Genomic DNA, 14,193 nt, shown 5'->3' on the forward strand with positions numbered 1-14,193 from the left:
TTCCCTTTTCTCTGGCAAATTTCCACCCGCTCGCGTCTTCACCTCGCGACAAGAGCTTCGTCGAAACGAAAGACCGACCCGGTAGAAAATCGCGTGCTTATACATATACAATATTATTAATAAAAAAAAAGAAAAAGAAAACGAAGACGTAAATACGTACACACTGAGAGGAAAAGTGAAAGGGAAGTGAAAAAAGAAGGAAATAAACATAAGGCGAAAGTGATCGCCCAAAAAGGGCGTACTAAGCGGACCCGGCCGTGGCTCGGTGTTATCATCGGGATAATATCGAGCATGGCGGATCATTATTTCGTTTTTTTTCTTTTTTTACCTTTTAATCTTTGTGCTGATGGGCTCTTGTTGAGGTCACTCGCTCCAGACCACGTGCGCCTACTCGCACAAAGGAAAAGAGATTGAGAGGACTCGTAGATACGAGAAAGGAGAAGCGGGAGAAAGAAAACGGAAGGGCGAAGAGAGAGAGAGAGAGAGAGAGAGAGAGAGAGAGAGAGAGAAAGAGAGAGAGAGAGAGAGACGGAGGAATCTTCCTTATAGACAATAAGGATGACAGAACTGGTATACCAGTCTCTGGCTACGCTCCGTCTTCTTCATGATGCCCTTCTTGTAGTACTGTCTAATGCTGCGGCTGAGCTTGTCATAGTTCATCGCAGGCCGATTCTTTCGTTTACCCCAAAGTCGCGCGACACGCACCGAGTCTTCGATCTTGAAGACCCCTTTGTTGCGATCCAACCAGCGTATGCAGGAGCCGTGAACGCCCGGACTCTGCAGCAGCTCCTTCAGGAACTGCCAGAGGTGAATATGGCTACCGCCGTTGCGCATCTTACCGCCTGCACCGCTGTTGTCATCGTTCCCGCTGCTCTGAGCGGAAGCGCAATCCTCATCCTCGTCTGCACGCAGAGAATCAAGGGAACGCAAGGAGTGAGGAATAAGAAGCGAAACTAATTGCGTTTTGTCAACTTGGCATCGTTGCGTTACATTTTATTCGCGCGTGAAACCAAGTAAAGAGCCGATATAATTACTATATAAGCTCTCTCATTATAAGTTCTTTAGACATAACAGGTATAGACTGCGCATTCCGCTGATCTTAACATCTGTAACATTCTTAACTCCGTTAGAAAGAATTGAACATATTAGCATCTTTTTTCAATTTAATACTTTAGAAAGAAAGAGAGAGAGAGAGAAAAAGAAAGAAAAAATATTTATTATGCCAAGACTGGGTTTTTTTAAACCAAATAAATGGAAGCAAAAATAATATAAAGAACAAAAAAACTTGCAAAAGTTAAAGAAAATTAATTACATTGAAAAACAGAAGAAAGTAATGTATATATAATAAAAAGAATTTCAAAGAATTTAGCGAAAATAAAATAAAATAAAAATAGAAGGAGCGACAGAGAGACCGATATGTGATTCAAGGTATCTTACTCTTTCTAAACCAAAGTGACAACTCCATAGGAATGCGCAGTTTATTAATATTATGTCTATGGAATCAAGCAAGAAAATAAGGCGTGTCCACTTAATTTTTTCGTTAAACGAGTTTACCATTCGATAAATAATGATCCGTTAAATGAGACAAGAAGCATATAATATACCGTCTGAGAAATCAATAGTGCAGGGAGATTCCTTGAGGCCAACTATTGTATTTCCAACTGTCGGAGTCACGGCGCTATTTGGAGACTGAACTACTCCCGTGGGACTCCAGGAAGCGGCTAGAGTGTTTCGTGGTGATTCCTCGACGGCGGCCTTCCAGATCTCCAACTGTGCGTGCAGCATGCTTCCACACTTCAATATAAACAATCATATCAGCATTATTAGCATAATTATTCATAACTTTGACGTTTTATAAAGCGGTATCTACAGCAATGTAAAAGGAGTTTAAGCTGGTCGCTGGATTACAGCGGATAATTGGTTAATTTAAAATCTCATCACTGTATTAAATAGTAGACATCGCTGTATTAAATAGCACATCAATGCTCTCTATTTAAACAGATCAAACGCAATCTATTACATATTATATATAATATCAAAATTAGCTGATTATATTGAGAACCTAAACTTAACTTGCCTTCAAGATCATATATGGGGACAATTAAAGGTAATAAAAGCTGAGCACAGAAAAGAATAGACGCGTGAAAGAAGAAAAGAGAAAAAGAGAATCAGAAGAGCGCGTTAGGAGCGTTAGAATTCCAATGGAAGAATCGTTGTGCGCGCGAGAGAAGAGAAAGCGGCTCCGTTGAGAGAGACGCAACGCAACAGGCAAGACATTCGAGCGGTTGACCCACTTCTCGATCATTTCTGACGAACCAATGGCGCGCACACCGGTAGGCACACGGTGAAGCCGATCCTGCTGATCTTGGAATGAGTGTTCAAGAAGCGGTTTGTACGCACGCACGCACATTCATTTCGGACGCGCGGTTATTTTGCATCGCCGTTACATTCTCGTAGCCTATCCTCACGATGCACAAATTAACATGCCGACATCCGGAGACGCGAGATACGAGATGCTCATTCGTAAAAGATTTCATCTCAAGCTATTGGAGCAATATTTATAGCTATTATTACAAACCAACGATTCCGTAACAATTATTTGCAAGATTTAATTGTTGAAATTAGATCGCGTAGTGCTTATTAACGAAGCATTTCCTTCGATCTGCCAATGTAATCTGTGCGCAGCACATTCTTATGCCTCATTTAGCGGCGCAATCATACTTGGATACTTTGCAATGTTCCGAGAAACAAATATTCTCGCGTATCGATAATCGCTGCCATTAAGACGCGATGCCAAACCGCAAAGAATGCCATAATTATTTCCTCGAGGAATCGATAAGCGAACGTGGTATGACTCATCCGAGGCTTACACGTCAGCATTAAACGCCATTTATTAAATGCAATCCAATTTTCTGCTCTTTTCACTTTTTTCGATATTTTATCTTTTATTGTTCGATTTAAAAAAAATTTAAACTCAATAAAAACTGTTTTATACCTGAATGTTTTATCTTCAATGATTCTATTGCAGTATACTTGTAAAAGTTCGAGGAACCAAGCGATTAATTATAGACAACTTCATAAAGAAAGATATACGACTGAATACCTATGAATTTTAAATTCAATCGCGCTTCAATCGAGCTGTAAAATTAAATTGGCCGGGTAAACCTTTACGGACAATATAAAGTACGCGTGCGTAATATTTGTGAGTTGAACCATGAATGAAGTCCGCGAAAGAAACTCGACTGCACGTCGCGTCGCATCAACGGAGCACGAACAAACGAGGAAAGGACTTGGCGATGCTCTTCGCATCGCAGATAGAACGTGACCATAAGTCTGACCATGATTCCACGCTATGAGACCTACCGTGGTACTTCGCAACGCGATTATCCAATTACTAGACGCAAAGCGGAATCTATTATGCATGACTACTTCCCCGCTGCTCGTCATATACACAGCTACTCTATACTCGCTATTCGCTATTAATTTCCGTTAGACTTATGCCTGTAATTCTCTTCGAATAATGAGATGCGCATCGCATCGATCGACTCCAAGATTTACTTATTTATGCTTACGATTTAAAAACGTAACATAATTATCCGAAGTTTATACGGCGTTTATTATGTTTCAAGCTCTTAACTGACTTTGATATTTCCTGTTTTCTTCAACAAATTCAGGAAGATGGAGAAGACGGAGAAAAAATTAATTCTTAGGTAATGAAGCGAGGAAATGTATTTTGCTTCTCATCTTATTTTATTATAATCATTATATTAATAAAAAATCAACGAATGAACAGTAAAAACGAAAATGAACGGAAAAAAAGATCACACTTTTAGAAAAAGAACTAATTGGTTAAAATGACACTTTGTTTTATAATGCTACGTCAAACTCACTTTTTTAGCTTTGTCTTAACTTTGTCAAGTTTAGGGTTAACTGCAGTCGACAGATAGGTATAATCAATATTGGCACGACCGGTTTTTAGCACGCTCGATGCCGTGGATATAAAACTTGTTATTTAATAAGCGACTTAATGCAGCTTGTATGCACAAGTATCAGAAAAGGCAACAGAAAGAAGCCGTCGTAATTTGTTATTTTCTCAATTCTTTTCGAATAATAATATATTCATAAAGATAATTTCATACTTTGATTCGTCAAATAATCACATCGAGATATGAACAACTGATCATTAATGGTACTTTGTAATCAAGTTACTTCATGTGTTAATCAAACTACGGTACTTGTAATCACATATTTTTAAGTCAGATATTATTTACAAGGTAGAAAATTGCATTTATAATGTAAATGTGCGCTAGACGTGCATATTGTAATCAAAATTAATATTGTCACTATTGTATAGAATGTCCTGAGAATTGCGAATCAAAATACCTCTTAGTATAATCCTTATTATTTTACAAACTATTATTTACAATAAAAATTTATAACACATGACTTTTTTTTTACTTAATTTTTTAAAAACTTTCTTATTATAGTAAGAAAGTTTATTTTGATTCGCGAATTTCGAGATATACTCTATTTAAGATTGCGACAAAGATATTTGTATACAAGATGTCCCGCAAAAGACCGTAATAATACAGAGAGATTTCTGATCATTTTGAGACAAAAATTCTAATATCATAATAATATCAAGGTTACAATAATTTTTTAATAAATATCAATAATTAGAAACGTCAATAATTTTATCTTCGCATATGTAATCTTTATATCGATATTAATAAGAGGAGATAATTAGCTTTCGCTTTTAGCACTTTACATTGTGCCACACTTAAATACACAAGTTTTAGACAGTATAACTTAAACGCTTATAATTCAAAAATTATTATAGCCTCGATATTTTTATATTAGATATTTTTGTCTTAATGATTTCAGGAAATCTACTTTTTGTTACAATCCTCATTCCATATATAATAATATAAAATAGTATTTCATTCAAAACAAGACTGGGGGATATTTACGTAAAAATTTATATATTTATTTATTTTTATTTAAATTTCACGTTGATACTCATCAATGTCAATATCGTTAATATCATTTATAATACACGAGTAAGTTTCAACTTGATAAAAAAGAAGAGGTAATAAAAGAAAAACACAATCTTGAACAATTTTAAGGATCTCTTTCTTGAAATCGTATCCCTGACACAAACGTGTAACTTTCACGCATCAGATGATTCTTGGGGAATTCCGATCCTGTTACGTTATGTCGAAATCTTGAACAACCACTAATTCAGTTAATTCTTCAGGTACAGATTATGCGGAAGGGACATAAACGCGCATCGATTACCAGGAAATTCACTTTCACCGGATCTTGGCAATGGACATTTCTCAAGTCCGACCCTGGTTTCTTCAACGATCGAACTTACAACGATCGCGAATTGTTACGATAATAAAGGATAAAGTTAAAATTACGCTCACTGATTGTGTGTGCGTGTAACTTTTTTGGATGTCAAATTTAAACTTAAATGCCATAATTTCACTGAAACATGAATTTACCGATTTACATCCATACGTCCTGTTATTATATTACGTTTTATTGTCACTGAGAAGTATTGATATTTATAAAAAATTAATCTTAATGAAATATATATAAGTACAATAATTTAATTTTAAATATGTAATTACTTAAAATACTTTTACTTTTATTTTTTATGAAAATACTTTTACTATTGAAAGAAATCACGAACAAAATAGACGCAACATACGACAATTATCGCGATAAATGTAAAATCTATTATAAATTTTCGCGACGCGACGAGAGATAAATTCCATAAAAAATCCAATGATATCAATGAGGCAGATAAGAATACATTTTCGTATAAGATTGAGTATCACTTTGTTATTGTTGCTAACACCATCAAGCATCTATATTACAGAGAGAACGTCATGCAAAAAACCCTTACGTAAATTTAAGTGTTTTTTTTTCTTGGCTCAGACCTTTTTACATTAACGTAAAATAAAATCATTTCGAAAATCACGCGGTTGATTGATTCGTCGAAAGCACGTAAGTATGTACAATCCCCACGACGCGCGACGAGGTCGATCATCGCAGACGCAAGGCATTGCGTAACGGTATACGTCAAAGTTGTAAGTCGTGCATGCGCTTAACGTAGTGTACGAGAAAATAAAAGTTGGACACGATAAAATGTAAAAATAAAGAATAAAAATTAAGGCGAAATTTTTTTGTAATATCTTGAGCAATTCTTTCTTGCTCGAAGATTAAAAACGATGTCTGAATACAGATATCTACATAATTTACCTACATTTAAGTATATACTGTGTGCGAGAAGCTGTCGAGAAAATAGAAGTAAACAACGAAATCTTATTCCTCGTTTATATCAGAATTTTTTGAACAAACAGGCTTGATTATTGCGCGTAAGATATTTAACGAAAAATGGAAAAATTGGAAAAAAGGTCACTTAGATAAAATATTTCCTATCAAGGAAAAATAATAAATAATAACAATATTTTTTAATAATAATATTTAAAAGTAAATAATAATAATAATATTTAATAATAATATTTAAAAAGAAAAATCTTTTAATCATCTATATAATTCTTTAAACTATGATCTCTGTGTCTCATTATCAGTTTCATTAAAAGGCTAAACCTAAAAGAAGGTATATTTGAGCTCACCTGAGGAGCTCTCTGGCAGAATTCTTCTTCTGTGAGGGAGGCCAGCATCGCGCCATCCACGTTGAAGCTCTCCATAGGTACCGAAGGCAATTGCAATTGCCGCCTGGCCCACTGTACCCAAGCCGCCACATCCGCTGCACTCCAGCGTCTGGGCTCTGCAATTAAGTGTCGGAAATCTGACGTTACTTATTTTCACGGTCGCCAACCGAAAAAACGCAGTAATGAAAAATCAAAATCAACTTGAAGGACTGTAAACGAGATTTAAAACTACATGAATATTCGTGAAAAATCTTGAGGATACGAATGTTAACTCAGAAAAAGCAAACCACATTTTCGAATATTTCAGCAGCATTGCAGCAACGTTGTTGCAATATTGCTAATGCGTTTAAAAACATTTCTTGCTTATTGAGAAAATATCGCACGGAAGTAATAGTTGCGCATATGAGCGTAGAAGGATATTAAAGATAAACAAATCTGTAAGGCAATGTAATTATATCGATGACGTGGATCTTCGTCACGGCACAGCACCATAATTTCGTAACTCCTCGTGAAAGCATGCCAACACGACATGCTTTGGTAATTTATTTCAACCGTGACTCATGGTTCACATTAACAGATGAACTAGTTGCATTTGCGAATATATATAACGACAACGACGACGACGACATCGTCGTAGTCGAAATTACTGCCTGCGGCAAGGTAACGAGAAGACCTAACGGAACGAGACTAGCTGATACTTAACCGAGAAAATCGAAGTGCGCGTCGGAATTTCTGATAGTTCGCTCGTAATCATGTCGTCTATATCATCGAATGGCATCATCGAAGTGAATATTTCCACAGTATATCTGATCACGAGGAGAGAGTTTATAGATGGAGAAATGAGATACTAACGAATCTCGGCATTGCATTACAACCATGGACACGTATATGAGTAAGTAAGTAGTTTGAGACTTACTGCTAAAGAAAGAGGTGCTTGACTCAATTTTAGTACTTTCATAATTTTAGTACTTTCTGAAATGATAATAAGATTTAAGCTACAATCTACGGTACGGTCGATGAAACATCATCGAAAATCATGAATACAGATAATTCTCGAGTTACATTGTCGAGATAATAATCTTAGCAAAAGATGTAATGATAAAACCTTATAGAAACGCAAGAATAAATCTTACTTGATGATTACCATAAAGTTGATAATAATAATAATTAACGCGCACGTGATTACCATTGTCACGGCGACTATTATAGAAATGGTATGCTTATATAAGGACATACGCACTTACTCTCCATTATACTTACAATTAATCTTTAGCGAGATAATATCGATAATCGTATAAGATGTATGATTTTATATCATATCTTTTACCATTTCAGCTCTTTAATTTATTATCCATATATATAATTCATTCGGTATCTACGATTATAATAATACGTATGGATTTTATAATGATTACGCGTGAATATGCAAATTGTGGTTCAATAATTTGTGCTATCTCAATTAATTTGATTTGCATTATAAAAAAATTCAATTTCAGCATTCTTAAATAAATTTCAAAAGCTTCAATGAGAAAAGTTGCATGATAATCGCTCGTTTGCAAGACTCATCTTGCAGAAATATGAACCAGAAGAGAAGATTGTTTTATAAAATTGTAATTAAACGGAGGCTTCATTTTAAAGGAGGCTCACCTGGGTGAATACCGAGTGCCACGCAGGTGTTGTCAAAGTCCTTCTGTAGTTGCTGAATAGCCAGACTGAGGACGGGCTCGAGCTGTTCGCGGGCGAGGTCGCCGACACATTCGCCGGTCTCCATGTCTTCGACGAAACCAGTGCCAACGCCGCCGAGATCGACAGGTCTTAGATTGTACTTTCTCTGGAAGCTAGTATCCCTCAGCACTTCTCGCAGCAACTGGTGATCACTCTTTTGGCCGTCCTTGAAGAGTTCTTCCTCCTTTCGCAAAGGATTCGTCAGTTCTTCTCGCGATCCTCGTTCCACCTTAAGCTGACTCGTCTTGGAAATTACCACAAGGTCCTTACGAAGGGCGGCGCCCTTGAAGAGAAGTTCGTGCAACGCTGAACTACCCTCAAATTCGCTCGAGGGACTAGGCGAAGATGAAGAGGAGGACAAAGAGGAAGATGGCGAACCGTTGTTGCTAGAAACGGATCGTGGTTCCTCCTTGAAAAGGATTTCTTTCAGCAATGGATGCCCCTGCACGCCAGTGTTCTCCTTCTTCGGTAGGAAGTCGGCGTCGAGACTGTTATAGATATCCTCCTCGCTTCGAGGCGGAGTACAGGGCACTGTGCAGTCGGTTGAGTCCTCACGGTAACCCAGACTCTCGGCTAAGAGTCTGTAATCATGCGAAAATGCGCGATCCATTACCGTTAAAAGATTGTAAACGAAGAAAATGACAGGACACGAGAAATAATGGCATCCAAGTATGGTCCTAAATGCGAGTGATCAGCGATTTTTAATCCCATGCGTGTCACGTATAATGATCATATATAACACAGTGTAAAAGCATTTTACATAGATAAAAAAAATTAAATTTTCCCTGAAAGTAGAGACGAAATCTAACATCGGTGCGGGCATTTTATTCTACATTTTATCAAATCATTTGTATTGCAGGTTTTTTGTGCAGATATAATTCGAAATATTTGTATTTTACTTTTACTAAATCAGTATAGATATACAACGGCTTTAATATGCACTAATCACTATATAGTGCATCCAACCGAAATTTTATGTCCTGATTTTGAACATACGTGATAGACATTTAAAAAAATATAGACTAAAGTAAAAGCCCAGCTTTACAAAATAATTAATTAGTCGCGATGCAGTATCTACCTGGATTCTTGAAGAATTGCCAAAAGATCGAGGCTCTTCTCCCTCTTGATTGTTTGCTTGGCGGACGGTTCCGGACTGGTGGGATAAAACTGGGCGCTTTGAGGGCTCCTGGGTACGTAATAGGGGCTCGTCGGATATCCCGGCGAGGAACCCTCATGCGAGTAGTTAGGTGATAAGGGCAACTCGCCGGTTGGATACGGTGGGCTCTGGTAGATCGTGGGCGATCCCGAACGTGGCGAGCGTGCCTCCTGCTTGATCTGTGAACTTTTCAAACAAGCCTGGCCGCCCGCGCCGGTCGGGCTGTAATCATCCGACAGGAGAGACAAATCGAACTGAAAAGTGCTGTAGTCGAATGACGGCGAGTAGCCGGCCGCGGTCGGCACTGTCTGCGGCATCTGAAAGAGAATCGAACATCACAGATACATATCGTCATTCAGCACGATTAGCTTGCAAAAAAAATGTAGAAAAGAGAAAGCAGGGCGCTAAGATGCCCGCCCGCCGTCTGACGTGTGCGATGTGAGACACGGGCGCGTTTCTCACGTCTACGTCCATCGTGTCAAAGCCAGTCAAAGCATAGAGCATAGACTGTGCATGATTTGTGTATAAAATTGATCGATAGAGACGCGGGTCGAAAAAAAAAATGGAACGCATTAATCATACACAACATTCATCCCAGATTATTAAATTATTCGATTACTTTCGCGAAGGTCGGAGCCTGTAAAAATGATGTGTCTCTCGATATGGATAATATCAAATAATCACGTTAGATTTCGCAGTAAGTTTCCAAGCACATTATGTCTTTATAATAGCAATAATTTCCACAGGAGATAGCACGCGATAACGAGTAAGGTAAGCCTCGATATCTGTTTCGACTGGATTGTAAAGTAAAGCGAATGTACGTTATAAATGTACAAAAGGGAGAGGTAATAAACCTAATCATCTTTGGTAATCCGGATGATACGTTGTTCTTCATACCGATCTGCGTTCTTCATATCGAAAACGAAAACTACCGCACGTCAATATACTTTTCCCGAGACCTGGGCCATGGACTGGACCCGATCGCCCGTTTATCTTTCAGCGTGTTTATTGCCCGTCGCGACTCGCACGTCGTGCGTTTGACCCCGCGTCAGTTTGTTACGCTTCGCGAGTCGCTTATGGCGATCGTACTGCTCCGTCTGTGTCTGCAGTCGGGACGTGCGACTGTTTCGATACTTGAGAATGTTTTTACTATAAGTACAATGGTTGCGCTCTTCGAAAAATTGATTTTAAATAAAGTTAAAGTTTTTAAAAATAATTAAGAGTTTATTCGAAAAATTTTGAAGTAATTATGTGTATGATGTGTAAAAGGTTAGTCTAAAATAACCTAAACTTTAAAGTACATATTTCAAGACTGGCATTAAAACAGCTTAAAAAAACCAAAAGTTTTATTATTTTTGTATTATTTCCGTTGCATTTGGAATTTTTAAAGTGCTCGTAAGTTTTGAAGTAAGATCAAGTTTACTCATGAATAGGATTTGCCTACAATTCATATCAATTTTACAATTATTATTTTAAAGAAAAATGTTTAAGTTGTTCATTTATTTTTCACAATTTTTAAGTTTCTTTAATGTCTCTTAATTTTTCTTAAGTAAGTTTTAAGATTCTTTTTTAAGATTTTCTAAAATTTTAAATTTTTCCAAAGGAGTAAGTATATTCAAATAAATTTTTTATTTTGTTTTTTTTTATGAGTTTTTTATGAGAATTTATTTATGAGTATTTATTATTGTTTGATTAGTATACGACTAGGTATAAAATTTGATTTAATTCTTAATGTTATTTTCTCTAAAATGCGATCTTACATAAGAATCAACCAAAAAAGCCAACCAAAAAATTAAATAATTTTTAAATCAATAAGATAATTGTTCAAATTTTACATAAATATTCAGACGTAATAACGAAACAATTTATGAAATTTTTATATTTTTTATAACGCTTAAGATGTGACCCATCCTTGACGAAATTAAAAAATTAACAGAGAAGATAAAAATTATTTTTAATCAATTATATTTAACTGTATTTATGTTGACAACGAGAAATATTAACAAGGATATACGACAGAGTCTATAAAAGTTATAGTTGAATTATGAACGTTGCGGAATGTTCGCATAAATTCTCATAAAGAGAAAGTCGATACAAAGCTCAAGAAGAAATACGTCATACATGGAAAAAAAAGTCTTAATGCTGATATCCAGGAAAAGTGTATATATAGATATATAGATATATATAGATATATATAGAAAAAAATGGACTATATCTATATAAATCAAAGCCATTAAAGCGTTTGCACCTAAAAAAGAGAAACGATTGTTCTTGAAAACATCCGCGTTTACAAACGAGAATAACGCTGATGTCTGAAAACGAGCGAGACAAGCGCGAGTTTCGGGTATCGCGGCCTCAGATCGTCGACGCTCATTTCGCGGCAAACAAAACATCACATCGCATGCATCGGAGAGATACGCGTCGAGAGACGAAACGCCCGCCTCCCGGCGCGGTGTGGTGCACCTTAAGGGCCCATTTATCTCTACGTGTGTTTATTGCCCGTCGTGTGTTTGACCTCGCATCAGTTTGTTACGCTTTGTAAGCCCATTACAACGTTCCCAGTACATCTTCCCTCGCGCTCAGGCGGGGTCGCATCTGACATTTTGACGTAGTGCCCCGCAAAGGTCGACGCGAAATAAACGATTATGCCCACAGACACACCGCGCTCGCGCTCGCGCGCATCCTCTCAAACAACATAGAGACACAATACCTCTCCCACTTTGATCGCACGTGCACGTGAACGCACGCAAACGCTTCACGTACACGAGCACACGAATAGGCATGGGAGTTCCAAAGAGATACGAGCGAGCACGGCAAAAACGTACTTATTCTCTCCCGAAGCCTCTCGAAAGGCAGAGCCGAGAAGTGAAAGAGAATGTTTATCTATATACTGATGGAATCTAAGAACGATGCACCTCTCGGGAGAACGAACCTTCCTGGACTTACTTTACGCGAAATCATGAGACCGCGACTCCCAACCGTGAAAATAATCGCATCTCTCAAAAATGCCTGATCAACACTTTCAACCAAATATGATCATTAACGTTCAGACATTTATATTTGAAACTTGAAAGTATTTTTTCGTTTAATACTTTAATAAGTCAACTGAATAGATATTCTATCTATGTTTTCTCATATTTTTCTATCATCATACGAAAAATGCCATATTCGGTCAAGGCAATTATTCTTCGCGACCAAATAACATTATTTGTGAATTTATACAATTTCCAGTTTGAGCAAACTCTGCACATCTGATTATTTGTCGGAATTGAATCCCGGCTGAGGTAATATTTTCCGCAATAAATTATTTACAGTTTTTAATGTTGCATGCAATTTTGTCGAGATAATTGCAAATTATAAATTTACAAGAAATATTACGAGACGCAAAGAACTTTTGACCGTTTTGGTCAAATGATGGCATTTTTCATTTATGTGCATTTAATTTCATCGATCGATTTTCATTTATTTATTATTGTTCTCTCATCACTTTATGTTATAAAATATAATTAATATTTTACTTATCGAGAAACGAAGGATGAGTTTTGGAAAATGTAATGAGTTTCATCAATGAAACACTTGCGTGCACAAATGTGCGAGAATGATGCTCCCATGGAGAAGCATTTAATGGCTCTCCTTGAGTTTCGCTACCTCCCTCTCGAGACTTTCGCAAAGCAAGCAAGCCATTGACGTCACGCGTCGTTCGACTAATCGTCGGTGCAGCTACATTCTCCCCTTCCGCAAAACACGGGATTCCACCGGAGTCACGGGCCGCAACAGCCACGGGGCGACCTCATAATTTTCGCGAGACGGTCGTCCTGTTTAAACACCGTTATTTATTCGCAACTACACAGCTCGGCGCGGCGCAGCGCGGCACCCCGTCAGTCCGTCAACCCGTCACCGTATTTCTCCGCAATGGGTTTCCACGTAATTCTCCCGAAATGTACGTGTGTCTTGAAGATTCTTTTCCTACACATAAAAATCATATTATTTACGGTATAATATACCGATAGAGTCAAAGAACATCGCGCCATTCTACTAACATGCGATTCTATGATTTCAAGAGATAAAAGCCGTATTCATAGTCCGTTATTTATTTCAAGATCGTCTTGAATAACATCTTAAGATGTTAATATGGCTCTCTGACCCGTATTCATAATCCGTTCTTATTTCAAGATCATTTTAAATAATGTCTTAAGATGCTAATATACAGTTCTCTGATTGGTTCATGACATTTTAAAATCGTACTTAATAGTTATAAGAGTCTTAATTAAGGATTATGAATATCAACCAAAGGCTTAAACTTAATTGAAACTTAACCCTAATGCCCTTTTCCATCAATGTAGATTAACTTTAATCTCGGTTTAATTTATTCTTCATCTTTTTCTAATTTTTAGAATTAGAAAAAGATGAAGAGTTAGTTGAACCGAGATTAAAATTAAATCATATTGATAGAATATCAGTTATGCACGATGATTTTTCATTGCTTTACTATACACAATGAGTCGTTCGTGTCCCGAGTTAGTTTTCATCATTTTAAGAAATATATATATAAATTATTAAATGATTCTTACATATATATATATATATATATATATATATATATATATATATATATATACACTATAA

The 14,193-nt window shown here is 36.8% G+C and overlaps 1 protein-coding gene across 1 annotated transcript in view; it reads right to left on the reverse strand.

The window, feature by feature from the left end:
- Positions 1-478: 478 nt before the first annotated feature.
- LOC108691363 (DNA-binding protein D-ETS-4-like) overlaps positions 479-14,193 on the reverse strand; it is a 44,002-nt gene continuing 30,287 nt past the window's right edge. Inside the window, exons 2-6 of the mRNA XM_018199067.1 lie at positions 9,490-9,884; positions 8,334-8,992; positions 6,648-6,802; positions 1,605-1,794; positions 479-902 (exon numbers count right to left, since the gene is read on the reverse strand). Coding sequence (XP_018054556.1) covers positions 544-902; positions 1,605-1,794; positions 6,648-6,802; positions 8,334-8,992; positions 9,490-9,884 — 1,758 coding nt within the window. The 3' untranslated portion in view covers positions 479-543. The remainder of the gene's footprint in view (positions 903-1,604; positions 1,795-6,647; positions 6,803-8,333; positions 8,993-9,489; positions 9,885-14,193) is intronic.

Source organism: Atta colombica, unplaced genomic scaffold (genome assembly GCF_001594045.1).
Source record: "Atta colombica isolate Treedump-2 unplaced genomic scaffold, Acol1.0 scaffold46, whole genome shotgun sequence".
NCBI lineage: Eukaryota > Metazoa > Arthropoda > Insecta > Hymenoptera > Formicidae > Atta > Atta colombica.